The sequence below is a fragment of the Formica exsecta genome, unplaced genomic scaffold (assembly GCF_003651465.1).
Source record: "Formica exsecta isolate Colony F162 unplaced genomic scaffold, ASM365146v1 scaffold303, whole genome shotgun sequence".
In the NCBI taxonomy this organism is placed as follows: Eukaryota; Metazoa; Arthropoda; class Insecta; order Hymenoptera; family Formicidae; genus Formica; species Formica exsecta.
Genome location: NW_021850289.1, coordinates 7,562 through 27,350, shown reverse-complemented (window position 1 = coordinate 27,350; position 19,789 = coordinate 7,562). Strand labels below are relative to the sequence as shown.

The window sequence follows — 19,789 nt, the reverse complement described above, 5'->3', positions numbered from 1 at the left end:
TTTTAAAAACTGAGAGTTCTAACAATATACTTGATTTTAAATGTGATAAAACTTTTCTAACATGGCGTAACTGTGGCATGCTAAAGTGCGTTAAAATAGTCTCTTTTAAAACTTCAATCTCAAGTTTCTCAAATAATCGTTTTCTTTTTTTAAGCTTGAAAAAAATGTTTTTTGTTGAACTGTATCATCCATCTATTAATGACCAACTATATTAAAATAAATATTTTCTTATAAATAAAACAACTTTTCAGTAACTAAAAAAAAATATTTCGTGGAACATCCAATCAATAATTTTAATATTAATTCGGGTCTATTTTAAAAGAATAAAAACAATTATGGTTTAATTTAAAATTATCAAAATTTAAAATTATTAAAATTTAAAATTATGGTTTATGTAAATTAAATTCTTATGCCATAATTATAGTAGTAAAATAAAAATCGGTCAGATATATCTATTGTAAAGTATCGACGTTTAATGTATACTTGATACCGACTCAGTCAAAGTATCACCCCGTTAAAATACCTAAGTATGAGGTGAGTGTACGTTAACACCGTTTGTTATTGTCGGAAGGAAGAGAGAGGGAGAATGGGACAGTGAAAGTGGATCAATACGCGGCGAGCGTGCAGCTCGTCTGGCAACATGCGGCTGTCTCTCCTAGTAGTCGAAATCGCCTGTCTGCGCTCGATGAAGAGCGCATAGAGAGCACGTAGTAATTTGTTGACAGATTGACTATAACCCATTGGCAGTTGCAGGTGACAATTTTCTCCGAATTTCACGTACAACGATGCGATCGATTCGGCCGTGCTTCATCGACTTAGTGCAAGTTGATGCGTGAAGTGTTGAAAGCTCTGGACGATTAAAGAAATTGATAATTTGTCAAAAATATTTACATTCTTCAACTCTACGAGTGCACCGATTTTGAATTAGTTTTTGTCGTAAAATGAGGATTTACATTATATATCATCGATCGAAAAGTGAATCGTCAACTTGTCGATGATCAAAGAATGTTATGTGTTGAATTATGTAGGTGTAATTGTGACAGACAGACAATAAGTCGATCTTGTTGCATGGGGAGTCGGGAAGATTGGAAACTTTGGCTATCCGAGATTGACGAGAGAAGGAAGCGGCAATTAGAAAGCGGTTTGGATCATCGTGTACATGTTACTCGGTCGCAATGTACCTGTCTCATCTTGTGAGTAAGAGTAAAATTGAAGACATTTTACCGGAGATGCGTTTTATTCAACATTAAGAACGCTCCTTGCTATCCTGTAATTTGTATCTTAATTCATTCATAAATTGTACGCTGATATTCCTCATTCTGCTTATTTTGCATATCTCATTTTCAGTCGCACTGTATACAAAATTTTCAAAGTTTTAACTGACAAAGTACATCTCGTTTTGAGAAACAAAAGAATGTAATCTAAAAATTAATTATCACATTTTTATGGAAATAAGGGAGTAAAATAAGAGAGATAATAAATATATATTATTAATTTATTATACTGTTAATAATATATTGTATATATAGTAAAGATGATTATTTCGTAATTAATTAATTTATTTATTTTGTATTGACAGTAAAAATAAAATATATCTGTAAATAATTTATAAGTTGAGAGTAAAATAAATGATTTGTAAACACTTATTGCATATTTATATTGCATTATTGCACATATATTGCATTATTCATATTTTTTATTTAAATGTTTATTTATTGTTTTTAAAATTAGATTGCATTTTGCTTCAATATCTATGTCAGAATGTTCCACCGATCTACATTTTTACTATATTTAAATTCTGTATTGATTTGTGTATTTTTTTTTTCATTCTTAATATATTTACTAATATTTCTTATTCAAAAAATATTATCCTGTATTTTCTTTATTTAAATAATTATGCATATTTAAAACCTTATTTATACTTTTTATTGAACTTAGTAATACAAATATTAGGTATTATATATAAATTATCAAGATTAATTTGTAAAGAGATTGTGATTCCTCTCGAAAGGTACGAAGGATGACCTGCAAGCAGGAGTTGTCTTGCTTGCGATTTTTGCGTTGGACTGCCCTGGTGCCGCTCGTAATCTATATCTCACTCCTATTTGTCAAGTACAATAAAAGCGTGCCTCTGAAAAGTCTATCGGCCTCGAACGACAAGGACAGAGATGGCTCCGTGATGGACAGCCTGTTCCTCGAATTACAAACCGTGACGGTTGACAAAAAGAACTTGGCAGGATACAAGGATACGGGAATCGATCGTAAGGATGACGAGGGAGGAATACAAGAAATTGCGGAGGCGGAAAATCGCGAAAATCCGAGAAATCTCCTAGAAGACATCTTCCGCAGAGCTGATATTGACGAGAACCAATTGCTGGATATACAGGAATTGGCGAAGTGGATTCACGCGAAGATCACCGAGCACATCACGCGCGCTATGCGAGAGAATGTTGGGTTGTTCACCGCTATCGACACTAATCTTAGAGATGGTATCAGATATTAATTGTATTTGATACTATTTGGATATTAAGATTTCTAGATAAGTGGACGAATAATTCTTTGTAACACCAGGTAGATGCTACTAAAAACTTTGATATAGATATTTTTTAATATCTTAGAAGAAGATGTTTTCGATATTCGCGCGTGTACTGAATAGACAATATGATTTTTTGATCCATGATCGACAATGGATTAGACCAATACAATTATCGATTCGTGCAGGGTACTCATTAGTGATTTTTATGGATTTTTTTTTTACGAACGCTAATCGATCTATATAAAAATATATAAAAATAATTAAGAAACAAATCGATTAATATATATAAATATATATAATTAATTAATAAATTTTAAAAGTTAAACTTTCAAAATATTAAAAAGAATTTTGTTATAATACGCAAAAAGACTGAAAACTATTAGAATAAGATAAAACCGCTTAATATAAACTATCGTCATTATTATCTGCAACCGCAAAAGAATTGAAAATCACTAAAGTAAAATTTAATGATATAAATTATCATCGCGTTAGTTGTGCTTTTGCAATTGCTGTTGCAGGTGAAGTTTCGTGGGAAGAATATCACGCTTATTTTCTCAGAACTCATGGTTTTTCTGAGACCTATATAAATTCCCATGATAAAAAACACAGCGAATTATCACGGACATTGAAGGAGAGCATAATGAGGGATAGGGCGCGATGGGCTGAAGCTGCTAGAAATGATCCCGACAGATTGGGTCTGGACGAATTTCTGGCTTTCACGCACCCCGAGAGCAGTCACAGAGCTCTTCTCCAAATGGTGGAGGACCTCTTCGAAAAATTTGGTAAATTCCGCCTCGATTTATAATAAACTCCCTATTGCCTCTCTCCATCCTTATTATTATTATAACTATTTTTATATAGAAATATAATTTATAATACAACAGAGGCAAAAACCATAATCTCTTTGTCTAAAAACAAATTAGAAATGTGAAATAAAATATTTTTGTATGGGTTTTAATATTTAAGAAACCTAACTTTAAAAAGCAGAGAGTTGATAATATTCTTTTTTCTTTCCTTTACATTTTATATATATAATATTTTGTTTTACAATTTGTCAGCAAACTTATTTGCAATTTGTTTATTTGTTTAGATCGAGACGGTGATGAACAGTTAACGGAGGACGAGTTCTCGGATTTGCCATCGGAAGGGGTCGGCCTAGATTTACGCGAGGATCGACAGCAATCGATAGGAGGAAGCGAAGACAGGCGTAAGGAGTTTCGACATCTGATTGACAAGAATAAAAACGGGAAAGCCGATCGAACCGAGCTCTTGGTGAGTGTAATAGAATGTAAATAAATAAAGGATAGACCGCACATACATACAACTCGACAATCAATAGACAACATTATTTATTGCATTGTTTTAAAGAAGGAACGTTCAAAAGATTTATAGAGCAGTAAAAAGTAAAAAGATAAATAAGAAATATTTTCCTTTTTCTCAGCTTTAGTATAACATAATTATTTTTTTTTTCTTTTTCATAGATGTACATCGATCCACGAAACCCCAGACATGCTATTCAAGAGGCTCAGCACTTAATTACCTTATCGGATATGAATTTAGACGGGAAGCTAGATCTTCCGGAGATTCTGAGCAAAATGGATTTATTTCTTGACAGCAAGATGGTAGACACAGAGAAAAGTTTTCACGACGAATTTCGACGATAATTTTCATATGGGAACGAGTATAGTTATAAAATTGAAAAAGAACATTTATATATTATACTCTCATTCTCTCAAAAGAAGATTTCTAGATAAGTGGACGAATAATTCTTTGTAACACCAGGTAGATGCTACTAAAAACTTTGATATAGATATTTTTTAATATCTTAGAAGAAGATGTTTTCGATATTCGTGTACTGAATAGACAATATGATTTTTCGATCCATGATCGACAATGGATTAGACCAATACAATTATCGATTCGTGCAGGGTACTCATTAGTGATTTTTATGGATTTTTTTTTTACGAACGCTAATCGATCTATTGCGCAAACGAAAATCATAGGCTTTTAGAACGCATCTGTGATAGTCTTATGACGTAGAAAATCTTTTAAGTATATAGGCACTATTATTATAGTTATTAGTAGTTCTATTATAGTGATAGATTTTAATACATTAATTCACGATAGCTACGGAATAACTCAATCAGATCGTTTACAGGGTTAAAATTATATATACCGGTAATTACACTTGCCAATTGATCGGTTGTGAAACAGATAAGGGGTTGCAAATCCGTCCTTTCGTATATTTCTTAGTTTCCTTGTATGTGACTTGCTCCTGAATTATTTAGGAGAATTATTAGATGTTTTAGATTTGCAGAAAAAGAATTCTCTCTTTCAAAGAGTATTAATCTAAAAAAATCGCACAAAAAATATTATATTAATACTATGATAACATATATTATTGTGCAATGTTAATACAACTATTATAACTAATTTATGATATTAATTGAAATAATTTATATATATATATAATATGTTTTTTTATGTGAAGATAAAAAGGAACTGCAATTAGTTTACAAAATAAAAAAAGGAAATTGTTTGACAGTGTATTAAAAATATTTCAATTAAAAAATGAAATAAATAACGTGCTCACTCGACGAGTGGGGTCAATTCGAAAGGCCTTTGGAGAAAATAAAATTTGTTGCTCATAATGAAATGTATAACGTTCTCCTTGTGAATAATGGCTTAATATAGTTTTAAAATAAAAATTTTATTACCTACGTTTCTTTTTTAGAAACAGAAAGATCAATGTTTCTTTATAGAAAATTTTTTATGCTAGCGCATTTTTATATATTGTGATCTGACACAATAAAATCTGTTTAGAGACCAATCGTTCGTATAATCCTTTTTTACTTCCGTTTCGATAAGTTGGAATATAATGCACTTGTTAAAGATGTATCTCTTAAAAGTATTTTCCGTCGTACATTTTGGTATCGTTTATAATTTTTATAAAAAAATCTATTAAAAAATATTATAAAAAATTATAAAACTTATAAATTATAAAAAAATGATACATTAAAATTTAGAGTGAAATGTATGAATGAACATAAGAATTTTTGTGAAAGTCTGAAGAAGCGCCGTAGTACATTGACTGTGAGAATAGTAAACGTTCAATTACTTATTTATCCTCAGTAATTGTCAAAAAAGAAAAACGTTTCTTTTTATTATCAAGAAGACATATCATCTTATATCAGTTTTGTTTTAAAAATGATTAAATTAAACATTCACGTAAAATATGTTTGATATACAAGTACGTATACAAATTTAGAACAATTGATTTTCTTTTCAACGATGAATTGTATAACAAATTTTTTCAAAAGATGTATCAAAAAAGTTATATGTTATAGCTTTTTATTTCTTATATAAAATTTTTTATATATGTATATAATTAAAACTTATTGTTAGATTAAATTTAAAATAAAGTTATAGTTAAGTAAGAAACATATAAGATATCTTCGCAATCATTAATATTTTATTTTTAAAATAAAATGCAATTTTTCTTATTTCTTTTACTAATATCTGAAAAATCACATTATATAATATAACATACGAAGGAAATAAAAGGCAGTCAAGAGCAAGCGCGGTAATTTGTGCGCTTATGTTTTATTACTATCAATGTAATTTGATTGTAATAAAACATATGCGCACGCGATAGACAAAACCACAATTATTAGTTAATTTGATATAATATAACATTTATTCAATTATTTAAAATATAGTTTTTATATCAGTGATGCCTAAACTATGACTTATTTTATAATTGTCTCTGTAATGATACAGAAAGTAACATTGTTAAAATTAAATGGAGTCTATCAATATAACATATTGATAGACCATTTTCTTTTCTCTAAATATTTTAAAGATAGTGTAATAAATATCTAGCAATATAAACAATATTAATATTTTTTATTAAGTTTTTCCAAAACATTGCATTATTTTAATTATCACAAAGAAGCTTTTTAAACACGCTCATCCATTTGATATCATCATTCACTTGAGAAAATTTGAGCACCATCGGCTTAAATAACGAGAAAGAATTTAGGCCTTAGAATTTGCATTTCTTTATACTGAGAGTCCCGTTACTTGTTGAATATCAAACTTCCTTTTCAATGTATAGACAAATTCTTACAAGAAAATACCAATCACTGCAATGTGTGATGCACATTGTTTCGATCTGCGATGAATACAAATTTATTTCCTTTGCCCGGAAATCCGAACGTGACATCAGCAGCTCCCCAATTCTAAGGTCAAGCGACGCGGTAGCGTCGCGACGCCAAGTTTATCTTATTCAGATAATGCTGAAGAATTCGCGCAATTGTTAGATGACTGACCTGAAACGTGGCACAACAATGCTTTCTATACAAGAATATCCGAATTTCTCGACTAATAGAAAAACATACGTGAATAATATGACTGAATATAATTCGCGATGGATATTTTACGTATAAATTAAAAAACTGACATTTATCGCCTTTCAAAAAATCAACGAATTATTGAATTTTCAAAAATAGTTTTTATAAAATCAATTAACAGATCAATCGCACAAAATAATTTTACTAAAATTAATAATTCAGAATAATTTAGAAATCGATTTCACATATGCCTGCACCATGATAATTTTTTTTTTTTTTAAATTATGTAAACTACGTAATTTCCGATAGAAGCAAAAATTACTTGAAAATGCAAAAAGGATAATGAAGCATTCAAAAACCACATGCATTCCAATGCGCGCATGCAGCTTGCAATTCTGAAATAATATCGCAATATTCTATTATATGCAAAACAAATATAATACGGAGAAGACATTAATCTCGATATTTTTCTCTAAATTGCTTAAAATAATGATTAATGGTAAATATAACTTGATAAAATTTTTTATATAAATCGCAATTTATACTTATTGATAATATTTATTCCGCGGAAAGATTAATATATATAAAATACAGAAAAACAGCAAAGTCATTACTTAGAATTATGAGATATCATATTAGTAGATAGTGTAAATATCACCCCCTAAAAAAGCAGTGAAAAAGATACAACGCGGTAGCTAAATACAACTAAATACCTCGAGGAAATGCGCATTCAATCTTTCCATCTCTTTGTCCTTGTGTTCTGTAACACAACATAGCATGATGTGAAATTGCCCTGAAGAATTGTGTCAAGAATGCAATTACATGCGATATGTTTCAGACTTAAGAGGCGAGAAATCTAAATTACGAATTGGTGACAAGTTTTCCTTATCATTATTATAATATTACTCACTCGATAGATTGATCCGGATTTGATAGGGTGTTTCCGCCGCGACAGCAAAGCCTTGCTAATCCGGCAGATCTCGTTTCTGCCTCTTCCATCTCGATCACTGTGGCACATGCATGTTTCACGAATCATTAATTTTTGATTTCTGTGTCGTCGTTCGATTGTTCGATTAGCGTACACAAATATTCGTGGGAAAAACTAGTAAAACTAATCTTTGCAAATTAAATTTCTTGTAATTTAACTAGAATGGTGGTTGAAACATATGACATATATACATATTTTGAAAACTGACATTTCAACATGTCTTTCTATGCGATTTGTGTGTGAATTTGTGAATTTTAAATGTATTTACGTTAAAAGTGGAAATAGAGGATAAAGTGCATTTCCGTCATTTGATGCTCTTTTATTTCCGGAAAGGAAAAAACCCTGTTCATATAATCAGCAAAAAAGATATGTGCCGTTTATGGAGATAATACCGTAGCTGAGAGCACTGTTTGTAACTGTTGGTTCGCTCGGTTTAGAAGTGGCAATTTTGACCATATAATTTAACCACGTGTGAAACAAACTCACGTGTTCAAACGTCACTTATTGAAAACGCTACGAACTTTTGTTCCGACCCAATATATACATCATCAACTTACACGCGCGCGCCATATCGGAATTATATATTATCGATTTTCGCAATGCTATTTGACAAGCTTCAGTTAGTCCATTAATGCATTAATGAGATATGTTAAGCAATCATCGCATATTTGCAATTATTATTATGCACACTCATTATATATGTAGCAACATTGATGATGCATAATTGTTTTGCAGTCCAACATATGACGATTTTTATTGATGCAGAACTACTCTACAGACGAAAAATTAATAACAAAACAGACAAGTACGTCAAGTAGAATGTAATATTACGTGATAACATATGTAAAAAATATCGAGTGCTTGTTTTTCAAAAATTATTAATATCTCTTGGAAAATTGTTCAGGATTTTAATATACGATACTAATACTAAGAAACTAATATTAATATACTAACAATAAGTGAAAGAATTGGCAAATAAAAGCGGAAGCGCGCTAATTAGAGCGCAAACTTTTCTATTATATTACAAAATATTCTATTTTATTAACAAATATATCTTAAATTATATATTTAATGTAAATGTGTTAATAAAATACAATATTTTGTAACATAATAAAAAAGTTTGTACTGTAATTTCCGCGCCTTGATTCGTATTAAATATATATATTTGATTATCGCACCTCGGCTCTTATTTGGCAATTTTTTCACTTAATATTTTTATTACTGTGAATCTATTTCTCTTGTTACTGATTTTAATATAATTTATCAGAGTTAAAAAGAAATTTCAGAAACAGATATTTTGTAAAACCCAATTATTCATTATGACATTTTTTCAATTAATTTGGAGCGATACAATCTCTACATTTTCTCAAATAATACAAGTATTTCCTATTTATTCTAAATAAATAACATATTTTGATAAAAATGTTTCTTCGATAATATAATACGTATCAACTTTTAATGAGCTCAACATAGTTCTTGAAAAAGAAATTATTTGCTATTCATTAATTATTTGCGAATTATTTGCTATGTTATTATATTTTAATATATTTTTTTTAGACGTTATACTGTACTTATGCACATTGCGCATTGATATATTCGTATCGAAGATAGTCTTTTATTAATTTTTTCATACTTACCCATTGAAGTTATTTGATGAGGCTGACAACTATTAAAAGTCGACTGTCTTTTATTCTGCAGGTCGCCTCCTCTCAGAGAGAGATAAACGGCAATAGTTTTATCCAAAACAAGTCTTACCTGAAAAATACAGAAAAATATAAAACTTGTAGATAAAAATAAATAAGTTTTATAAGAAAATAACTTTGTAATACTTATATATATATATATATATATATATATATATTCCTATTTTTATTATAAAAATAATTCACAAATGATTGTACAGAGTGTCTTTTAGACTGTGCGTGCTTTTCACTTATATTATTCTTTATTTTCAATTTTTTTATCATACACACACAAAAAGTGGCAAAACTTAGAAACAAAACTAATAATGTAATCCAAACGTCAAACTTTTCACTCACCTCGCCATTAAGGAAACAATAAAGGGTCGCGATAAAGAGACCCTGAAATGATCGCAGAAAATGCGTCGAATACGACCACACTGCAAACTTGTTCACGTTATCCAAGGGAGCCTCAATCATAAAGAGAACATTAGTGATGCCTAATAAAGGTAGAAGTACCACGGCTGCTCTCACGGCTTTTCTGCGAGCAACAAAAAGATCGCCTTTAATAGGAATCGCTTTCAATAATAATTGTTAGAGTTGTATAACAAAATTGTTTAATAAAACGCAAACTGCAAAATGCAAACCAATAATAATAAACCAAAATTTCTTAAAAAATAAAGATTGAGCATATAAAATATTATATTAAAATTGCTCAGACAACAAATAGCACGTTCGAAAAAGCATTGCTTGAATGAATATATTGAAAAATCAATGAGTCGATAATATGAACACAAAGCACTTAATTTTTTTAGATATTCAAATATTTATATAATTTTCGAATAGTGGAATAATTAAGCTCATTTATTAAGCAAGCGGCAAGATCAATTAATCAAGAACAGTGAGAGATTGCAAAAAATTAGAACTTTCAAGAATAAAGAGACATTCTTTAAGCTCTTCCTTTTTAATCTTTTGACAAAAATATTAAATTCCTGCTCATACTTACAGAACTTGTTTAATTTCGCTTGTGTGACTTTGCCGTAGCTTCGCTACAAGCACTCTTATAATGTTCAGCAGAAACAAGAAATTGAGCTAAAAACAAAAATAAGTATGATAAAATTATATAGTTATTTATTAGCAATCAAATTTAATTAACTATTTAATATAATTAGTGGAGAATTTTTTACGTTTTCTTTTCTTTCTTTAGCGATAAAAATTATTAGCATGATAATATATTAATTATTTTAAACATTGCACGTGCTACAATTTCACTATTTATTGCATAATTAAAAAATTTAATTAATGTAGAACAATTAATTATAAGTCTATGTGTGTATTATGTGATATACATCAAATATGTAAAATGGAATTTATTTTCTTTTCAAATTATATTATTAACATATTGTTATAATAAAATATTCACCAATATAACCGCGAATCTGGGCCCCTCAAGGATCCAAAAGTAGGACGATAAGTTGTATCCTGACCAGCACCTGATAAATCTAATATTTCGACATGTTGTAGTATTTCTGCCTACAAAGTGTTGCATCACTATCAAATGAATTGTTACAAATGTAAACCGTTATTTTTATTAATCAAAATAGAATTTATTTTTCTTAACAAACATATCAATAATCTTTAAGTAATTAATAAATAAAAATAAATTATTTGCAAAGTAATCTCGAAATAATATATAGATAATAAAATCATACTCTTTAATCCAATTCTAATTTTTTATTAAATTTTAATTTAACAGAAGTTTATTTATTAATTAATTCGATAGTAATGGCAAACACTTGGCCTTGCGTATTCTCAACAGTCAAGCAATCAACACACTTTGATTTCGGATGATAATAAAACGCCATAATAATAGCCCAAACCAAAGTCATCAGCGCTGGGCATCCCCATCCAATAAATCGATATATTCGATAATAAGATGTCTCTTGGAAGACCGTCACTATAAAATCGTAATCATTGATATGCAATAGCGTGACAGTAATCAAATTTAAATTAGACGCAAGACTTTTTCAAAATGTTAATTGTTTAATCAATAAATTCATTTTAATTTTCTTTAAACTGCTGTGAATATAAAACTAATAAAAATAGTAATATTTTCAACGCGTACATTGTAGCTAGCAGTCATTTAACCTACGATTTTCTTTTAAAGAAATGTTCATATTTTTAAAAAAGATGTAACACAGCTCTTATGGAAAATGTGTAAATGTGGCTACTTACCAGTCACCATGTTATGCAGGAACAAACCCTCTATGAACATCCACATAAACATCGCGGTCTTGACGTATTCCAGCAGCACGTAAGCGGCTTCGCATAGTATTGGCTAAAAAAAAAGAAATAAATCCGCTTTTCACGAGAGAGCAGAGAATAAATCGTACAAAATCTGTTCTTTGAAAAAATAAATCAAGAAAAGTGACAATGAGTGCTCAATAATGCATTTATTCGATCTGGAACGACTTGGTTGCGGTTTTTCTGAAATTGCATCCTCGACTCGCGCTTCGTAAAGAAAATTTATTTTCATCAAAGGACGTAACTATACGAAAATTGCTCTTCTAATTACAAGACGTTATCGGAAAATAATGTGACAGAGATGCGGTTAAAAATACGTCAAAGTATTTCATTAGTTTAGATTCCTATAAAGAAGATTTCGGGAAAATAACTGTAAATTTTCCCTTTTTCTTTATGAGATTATAACAGTGAAATATTGATTTCGTGTCTTACGGTATTTCCTATTCCTCGTTGTACGCCGTGCGGCTTCCTTCGAAAAATTGCAATGTCTATGTACAACATTAACCTGATTAGCACCTGCACGACCATAGCAGAGAAGAGATTCTTGTGGATTCTAGTCCTTGTGTTCCGTAATGACCTATAAAATTTAATCAACGCAAATAGCTTTAAATTTATTTCTTTCATCGCATAAATTTATACAAGTTAATATACTTTGTGCTGAATGCACTTTATACATAATTACATTTCATTGGATTAATTACACTCCATATTTTACACTATAACGCACAAATATGAATGTATAAATATATAATATATATATGTGTGTGTGTTTTAATTTAAATAAATTAAAAATCCAATTTTTTCAGCAAAATATTCACTATTATACATTCCGTATTCAATGGAAAGGATAATTATGTGTGTGTATATCAATATATTAATAATTACTGAAACTTTTTCATGGTAGATACACATTTCGCGCAAATTACTGCTGCTTTTTTGAAGAAGTGGTTAAACTTTGTTGTATAAAACAAACTTGCTGATGAGTTTTACTATGTCAAAAATCGAGTTAATGTATTGCTATCTTATAAAAAGACTGCTTAAAAAAAAATTTTTTTTAAATAGACAGTGGCTATCCTTTATCTGAATTCATCACGCACAAAAAATTGGTTTTTTTCGAAATACAACCTAAATCTACAGAAGATCAGCAAGGAAGCAAGCAGGGCCACCAGGGAAATACTAAGTCCAACAAACTCCAAAGTACGAGTCTTCTCAGCTATTTCCATTTTCATCTGAAAAAAAGCGAGAGAAAATGACAAAATTTCATTTATACTTCAATATGACGAAAAATTTGCATTTTATCGATATTGCGAAAACTTGTGGAATTTTTTATAGGATTTATTCACTGAATTCTTTAACATAGCAAATTATCAGCAGAAACTAAGTCATCATTTCTATGTCAAAAATATCTAAAAAAAGTTTTTATATTTATTCGGAATATTCGTGCTTAATCGCATCTATATTTTGCGTCTATTTCGAAGCAAACATTTTCTTTCACAATAATTTTCTTAACGTTAGATTATTATATATTTTTTATTTTAATTGAGGGAGGGGTTAATCAATGAATTTGTAAATATATTTTAATTATAATAATTATAATAATTATAATAATTAAATTACATGATATTTAATTATGTATATTTATAATGCATAAAGTATACGCTTGCAAAAAAAAAGAACACGTTTTTCTACTTATGATTTTATATCGTACAACTGTACCCAAGTTTGCTTTAATCATAAAAAAATCGTATATTATGATTTATCAATTACAATCTCTGGATGATACTTACCTCGCCCTCGACATTATTGTTGTAGACCCTGTAGTGAAGCCGCAGCATTTCTGGCGGTAAGCAAGTAGTATAGTTCGCCCAACCGATGGATAAATACTCTTTTGTGCTTGTGCCATTCTGCGATTCCCAATGTCCATTGTAGCCGCATTTCTTTTCCACGGATTCTGAAAAGATATGAAACATATAAAAAGAATTGGAAACTAAATATGTGTCGCTTCATATCTTTGCACTTCCATTTCATCAACAAAGGAGAGAACATTTTTATTCATTCATATTATTTCTTTTTTACTATGTATCTTATTATAACAATATTGAATACTTTATATATATATATATATAATTATATTTTATATTAAAAAATGTATACTACATCGTGAATAAGAAATGGCATGTTTAATGGGCGTTCTGAAGAATGAAAGAGAATGTAGAGGAAAATCTCGCGTGTAGTATGCTATCGTCTTAAGGATTTCTTTTAAGCTCGCAAAATTGAAGGGCGGATCGCTTTAGTATGCCCATACCATCCAACATGTTGCATGTGAAACGACATAATGGAATAGTGCTATATGAGACAAATCGTCTTTTAAGATTCCTGTTAAGCTGTCTGTGCACAATATTTCACCGAATCGATAATACGAATTTCATCCCCGTTGCGCTCGCGTGAGCTTTATCTTGTGATATTTAAAATCTCACTTTATAGCTCTGAAATATCCAGAAGATTCTAATAAATTTCTTTCATCATATGCGGCTGATTATAAGAATTTTCTGAGACACAGTCATATTCTGGAAATTTAAAAACGCTAAATTACTTCAAACTTTCTTATCGTCATTGCCTATTCGGTTTTTAGACAAAAAAAGCGAGGCAAAACATTAACGAATAAAAGCTGTGTAGATATGTTTTGTTCGCGATAAGAAAAGAGAAAACAATGGTAATATCGACATTTCATGAAACTATTATGACGCATTTATATAGTCTCGCACTTATTATTTTGCAGCATCGATGATGCAGCTCGAATACCCCTCGGTAAATTCAATCACATTCAATATTAAACATTTTGAATAAATATGCCGAGAATTGTTTTTTTTCTAACAATATTTTTATAAAATTACTTGCACTCTCGCTAATAAATTTCAAATAATAATATTTGTTGAAATTTACATGTCGGTTTACATATTTCTATCGACATGAATAAAAAATCCATAGATAAACTTGTAAAATAAAAGGAAAAAAGTATTTCTGTTACAAACTTTTTTAAAATATAGCTAGAATATTTTAAACAATTAAAACGCCCTTAAAAACTTTTGAAAATTTCTCGGTAAGTTCTCTTCAATAAACGGTCTTTCTTCAAGAATATACATCTGCGATATTTTTGAAATAAAATTAATATCTCTGCACAATATCATTACTTTTAAAAAATTATTTCACACGAATGGATCGCGATTTTTATTATAATTCTATTTTAAATTATTAATCTATGATGCATGATAATGCAACGGCAGCAAAATTTTCTCTATTTTTTTATAGTTATGATACCGCATTATGAACAAAAAAAAAACAGAACTGGCTAGTCGGTGATATAAAACATTGTACTGTTTTAACGTTTCCTTCATATATCTTTTTTATCTAGACTAATTAAAATTATTATACGTTATTTCCAATAAGCACAGTGTAAAAAATTAAAGTAAAAAATAAAAAATAAAAAATAAAAGATTGATTATAATATAAAAAAATACGTATATTTTATTTATAATTTTTTTTATGTAAAATATATTGATGCATTAAGTTTATAACAATGTAGATTTATTTATAACAATTTCAAGATTATGGCTACACTCTATTTTGAGCACAAAAACGATGCTGCACCTATTTCATATTAAAGAGGAAGTACTGTTGCGGCTCATCTTGAACTTCGACTGTCTCGCTTTCGAAGTTTTTAAATAATATGCTTCTGTTAAACTTGTAACAAACGATGCTTGTGGAAAGTGATGTAAATACTTAATTTTTAAAATCTCAATATTACAAGTCTTTAAAAATTAACCAAGTTTAGGCATTTATTTTTTGAAAACTTATCAAATTTTTGCAATTTTTCATTTGATTTATCAAGAATCTATATATGATATAATTATTTAATTTATAGCATGTTTTCAAATAAAATCGTTTTTAAAATAAATAATTTTTAAAATAAATTAGTGTAATTCTTGAAATTTCGATAAACGACTACAAATATTCATAATTGTTGTATGTGTTGTCGATTCGAGAATTCTTCAATAAATTAAGTATATATGTAGAGATAACGAGACCAGAAAAAATAAAGATCCAAGAGCTATTCTAAATGTGTATCTATTATATGTACTTACTAGTCGTATCAAATCCGTCCACAAAAGGGCATCGTTGTTTTGCTGTGGTAGAAGCTTTTGTCGGCGGCCAACAGAGCAACGAGTCCCATACTGGATTGCACCAGAATTCTAAAATAAAGAGTGAATAGAGATATATGTGTTGCCTCCACTCCTCCCCTTTTCCGGTATTGATAAAATGTTAAAATTAATATTAAATTTCTTTCATATCGGAATATTCCTTATCAGAAGATAAAATAATAATTTTCCTTTAATAATACAAATACTTTCTAAATTATTTATTTGACTGATTAAAAAAATATATTTTTTATGGTAGCATAGTGCTGCCAATTAAATATTCAATTAAATGAAAATCATTACAAAATGTAAAAAATTGTGTTCTATAAAAAATTTACGTTTGGTAGAAAATTACATCTTGTTCTCATGTAGTATGAATTTTATTATTACATTGAAATTTTCCACTATTGAAAATTTTATTTTTCCGCTATAGAAAAAAATTGATGCTATAATCATTTTAGATGTGATAAATTCGAAATGATATATTTGTTGAAAATAATCTTTCGTTTGTGACAAAATAGATTTTGTTATAAATAAAAGTAAATCGACACGTGTTTTATTGAATTTTACTTGAAGTATATAAGTAGAAAAATAAAAATTTTAACACTCGCTTTTTTTCCAGAAGGAAAAAAAAATGTGTAAATGGGTTACATGATTGTGACAAGAAAAATAATACAATTTAGAGAATCATACCTCCATATGGTGCAACGAAATGTTTGTACTGATTATCACAGAATTCTTGGATGTTGTTGTTGCCGTTAACATCCAGATCCATTTTTCTTTTAACAGTTCATTTTTGCTCAGTCTCTACATTCTTATTCCGGTATTTGTCACGTAATCAATAGAGTGCAGTGTACTGTAAATAAGTTCTTCTGTCTTCCATTTCTTTTTGTTCATCGCTTTATTTTCCTCGCCATTTCTTTCCAAATAAAAAAATAGATAAGTAAATTATAAATTATCTTTGCTTTTCTCTCTTTTGCAAAAAGAATGCGTTTGTTTTCTCTGGATTCATTAGTCGTTTCACCTCTCTTTCACGTATTCAGAAACCTAATATTTCTTTATGAGAAGATAATACATAAAAATTTATGTTAAAACAAGATTGTTTTATTGACGCTATTAATACATTAATATGCAGTTCTTATCTAAAGAAGCAGAGAAACAAAATAGTTTTTTTTTTTTAATAAAGCGCAGGATATATTATATTATTTGTGTTGTAGCAGTGATTTGCATTTCTTTTAGAATGTATTTATCGTCTGTAACAAAAGAATTTGAGTGCTTTAATTATATTCAATGCATAAATAATTAATATTAATATATTATTTGTAATGTGTCAAAAAAACCTAAATATTTAAAAAAACTCTATTCCAAAATGTATGATTTTTTTTTTACAATAATTTTTGTTTGATACTAAAAAAAATAATGTCAATACATTTCTTTAAGCAAAGTTTAAAAATATAAAATAATTTATTCGCATATTAAACACGTATAAAAACTAGTTACTGTGTGTCAGCATATCAATATGGACAACCTTGATTGAGCTTTCAAGTGAAAGAGGTCAAGTCCAGAATTAACACATTCTTCGCGATAAAATAGCTTGAAAGATTTGAATGCTGTCCCAAAAGTCTGTCATGATTTTATTATTCTGTATGACGTCAGCGACGTCGTATCAAGAGTGTATCAGAAAGAATCGCTCATTAATCAGCATATAAAAATATTATAAATATTTAAATTAAATATTTTATAATTAATTAATTTATATTGTGTTTATATTTTAACCTTTGTATTACGATTTAATATGTATTCATCTTTAAAATTTAATAAAATTGTAATAAAATTCAGTTAATTAAATCAGGATTTACAATTAGTTGGAATACATCAACAAAAAAAATATTTTTTACCTGCTTTTCTATAACTATTTTTAATTTGATCTTTTTATACCACATGAATATCATTATATATATATATATATATGTACATATACACATATAAAAGCATGCCATAAATTTATTTAATTATATACAATTAATTAGAATTCTAATAAACAATAAAGTTTGAGCTTTATAATTACAGATATTGTTTGTAATTCTGTTATCTGCAATAGTTGTACAAAATTGATAACGAGAGGCTGGATAAAAAGATAACCATTAATAATAAGAAATTCTACATTACACTCTCACTTAGTTAGTTATGAATTTATGTAATATATTAACGGGTCAACAAGTCAAACAAATCAAACAAGTTTAATTTCAAATGTAGAATCATTAGTGCTATATTACTAATTTTCGGAACTCGATATCGCATACACAAATCGCTCTGGGATTTTCAAAGCTAAATTACTTCCACTTTATTCGCAAGAGAGATACGCAAGTCTTCTCGACCATGATGATTAATCTCCAGATGTCAAACATGATTTCGTTATTAAACGTAATTAAACTTAATAAAGAATCATCGTAGATAATATTACTTTTAGAAATGGTAAACGAGTAATTTACTTTGACTCAAATTTCTACTCAAGATAAATAAACATGATTAAAATAGTTATTATCGATATTATTAGATTGTTGCATATATAATAATTACGTTAATAATAATTAATTAATATTGTTATATTATTTAACTTTCGAACTTATTTGATGACGATAGAAAGTTGTAATTTTTCATTAAGAGATACGATAATATCGAAATTAATTAGAGAAATGTCTTTTACATATATACATAAATCACACACACAATCTTTTAATATAACAATAAGCAATATAATGCGATATTATTTTATCAATTGTTTTATCATAATAATTTTATAGCAATACGCTGAGTGAGACTTACTAGTATCTTCGCTGATTCCTCGTCAGTAGTTTAAGTACTCATTAATCAGTCCCGGTTTAACACAAATTGCTCGTCCAGTCGTCGAAATACTTCGAGTGATGAAAAGTATAAATTTTAAGATTTATATTGATGTCATATAATTGAATGATATATTTAACTCAATAAGAACAATTTTCAATAAATGATATATCTAATTTATTAATTTTATTATAATAAGTAAACGCGTATAAAGGCTATGATATGTAAAATAAAAATTAAAATAATATTTCACATAATTACAAAATAACTATCTTGTCATGGATATATTTGTATTTTACGTAATACAACAATTTTTAATTTAAATATCAAATGACATAGAAGAAAAGAGAAACAATCATATAATTAAAAATGATAATTAACACACTGCGTTTTAATTAAAAATAAATAAACTCAAAGTATAACTCTATATCAATTTCTATTACCAAATATTAACATTACTTACGTGAAAAAAAAATGAAAAGAAAATTAGATTCCACAAAAAAATTTAGAAATTGACTGTGATTTGTAATTGAATTTAAAGAAGTTCGTCATGAATTAATGATAAGCTCTGTAGAACAGAATTATTTCATGAATTTTCGAAGACCGAAAGACACACGAATATCTCAGAGGGTGCGCGTCGACTGTTTCGCACTTGTGAATTGTGAATCGCGTTTCTCTCGACCGCTCGAACTTTGACGCAGCCTCCCTCATTATTGGCTCAGGTATTCGCCAATCGCGTGTTACTACCCTTATTGTTGCTGTTTTCAAAGTTCAAAGTTTTTAATATATATAACTTTCTCTATGCTTTTGAGATTTTCTGCCAGGAAAAGTGTCATATTTTTGACAAGTATATCCTATGTCGAATATGAATATATGTAGCGTAAAAGAAA

The 19,789-nt window shown here is 28.5% G+C and overlaps 2 protein-coding genes across 7 annotated transcripts; one reads left to right on the top strand and one right to left on the bottom strand.

Annotated features, from left to right (window-relative positions):
- Positions 1 to 392: 392 nt before the first annotated feature.
- LOC115237678 (45 kDa calcium-binding protein) lies at positions 393 to 4,974 on the top strand. The gene is made up of 5 exons (XM_029810889.1): positions 393 to 1,193; positions 2,012 to 2,489; positions 3,055 to 3,318; positions 3,627 to 3,808; positions 4,018 to 4,974. The coding sequence occupies exons 1-5, from the start codon at positions 1,176 to 1,178 to the stop codon at positions 4,198 to 4,200; spliced, it is 1,125 nt and encodes a 374-aa protein (XP_029666749.1). The 5' UTR covers positions 393 to 1,175; the 3' UTR covers positions 4,201 to 4,974.
- A 1,268-nt stretch (positions 4,975 to 6,242) lies between these two features.
- On the bottom strand, positions 6,243 to 19,537 carry LOC115237676 (PDF receptor). 6 transcript variants are annotated; one of them, XM_029810881.1, is made up of 16 exons: positions 19,363 to 19,537; positions 18,882 to 18,970; positions 16,749 to 17,308; positions 16,002 to 16,109; positions 13,647 to 13,810; positions 12,985 to 13,088; positions 12,292 to 12,436; positions 11,791 to 11,893; positions 11,392 to 11,512; positions 10,979 to 11,057; positions 10,562 to 10,647; positions 9,916 to 10,096; positions 9,514 to 9,631; positions 7,799 to 7,895; positions 7,602 to 7,648; positions 6,243 to 6,867 (listed from the first exon to the last, which is right to left on the bottom strand). In XM_029810881.1, exons 3-16 carry the CDS (start codon positions 16,828 to 16,830, stop codon positions 6,821 to 6,823), a joined length of 1,482 nt encoding a protein of 493 aa, XP_029666741.1. In that variant the 5' UTR covers positions 16,831 to 17,308; positions 18,882 to 18,970; positions 19,363 to 19,537; the 3' UTR covers positions 6,243 to 6,820. The 6 variants fall into 6 exon arrangements, with proteins under 6 accessions (XP_029666741.1, XP_029666744.1, XP_029666746.1 ...); XM_029810884.1 differs by having other exon boundaries at positions 16,749 to 16,974; XM_029810886.1 differs by lacking the exon at positions 18,882 to 18,970 and having other exon boundaries at positions 16,749 to 16,974.
- Positions 19,538 to 19,789: the final 252 nt, after the last annotated feature.

What these genes read in the sequence shown, in the direction of transcription:
- LOC115237678 (XM_029810889.1), top strand. An exon ending in GGACCTCTTCGAAAAATTTG is followed by an intron (nt 3,319 to 3,626) that starts GTAAATTCCGCC and finishes TTATTTGTTTAG; the next exon opens with ATCGAGACGGTGATGAACAG. An exon ending in CCGATCGAACCGAGCTCTTG is followed by an intron (nt 3,809 to 4,017) that starts GTGAGTGTAATA and finishes TCTTTTTCATAG; the next exon opens with ATGTACATCGATCCACGAAA.
- LOC115237676 (XM_029810881.1), bottom strand. Translation starts at nt 16,830, where the DNA reads ATGGATCTGGATGTTAACGGCAACAACAACATCCAAGAATTCTGTGAT. An exon ending in AACGAGGAATAGGAAATACC is followed by an intron (nt 11,894 to 12,291) that starts GTAAGACACGAA and finishes CTTTTTTTTTAG; the next exon opens with CCAATACTATGCGAAGCCGC. An exon ending in CCAGATTCGCGGTTATATTG is followed by an intron (nt 10,648 to 10,978) that starts GTGAATATTTTA and finishes TTTTGTTTTTAG; the next exon opens with CTCAATTTCTTGTTTCTGCT.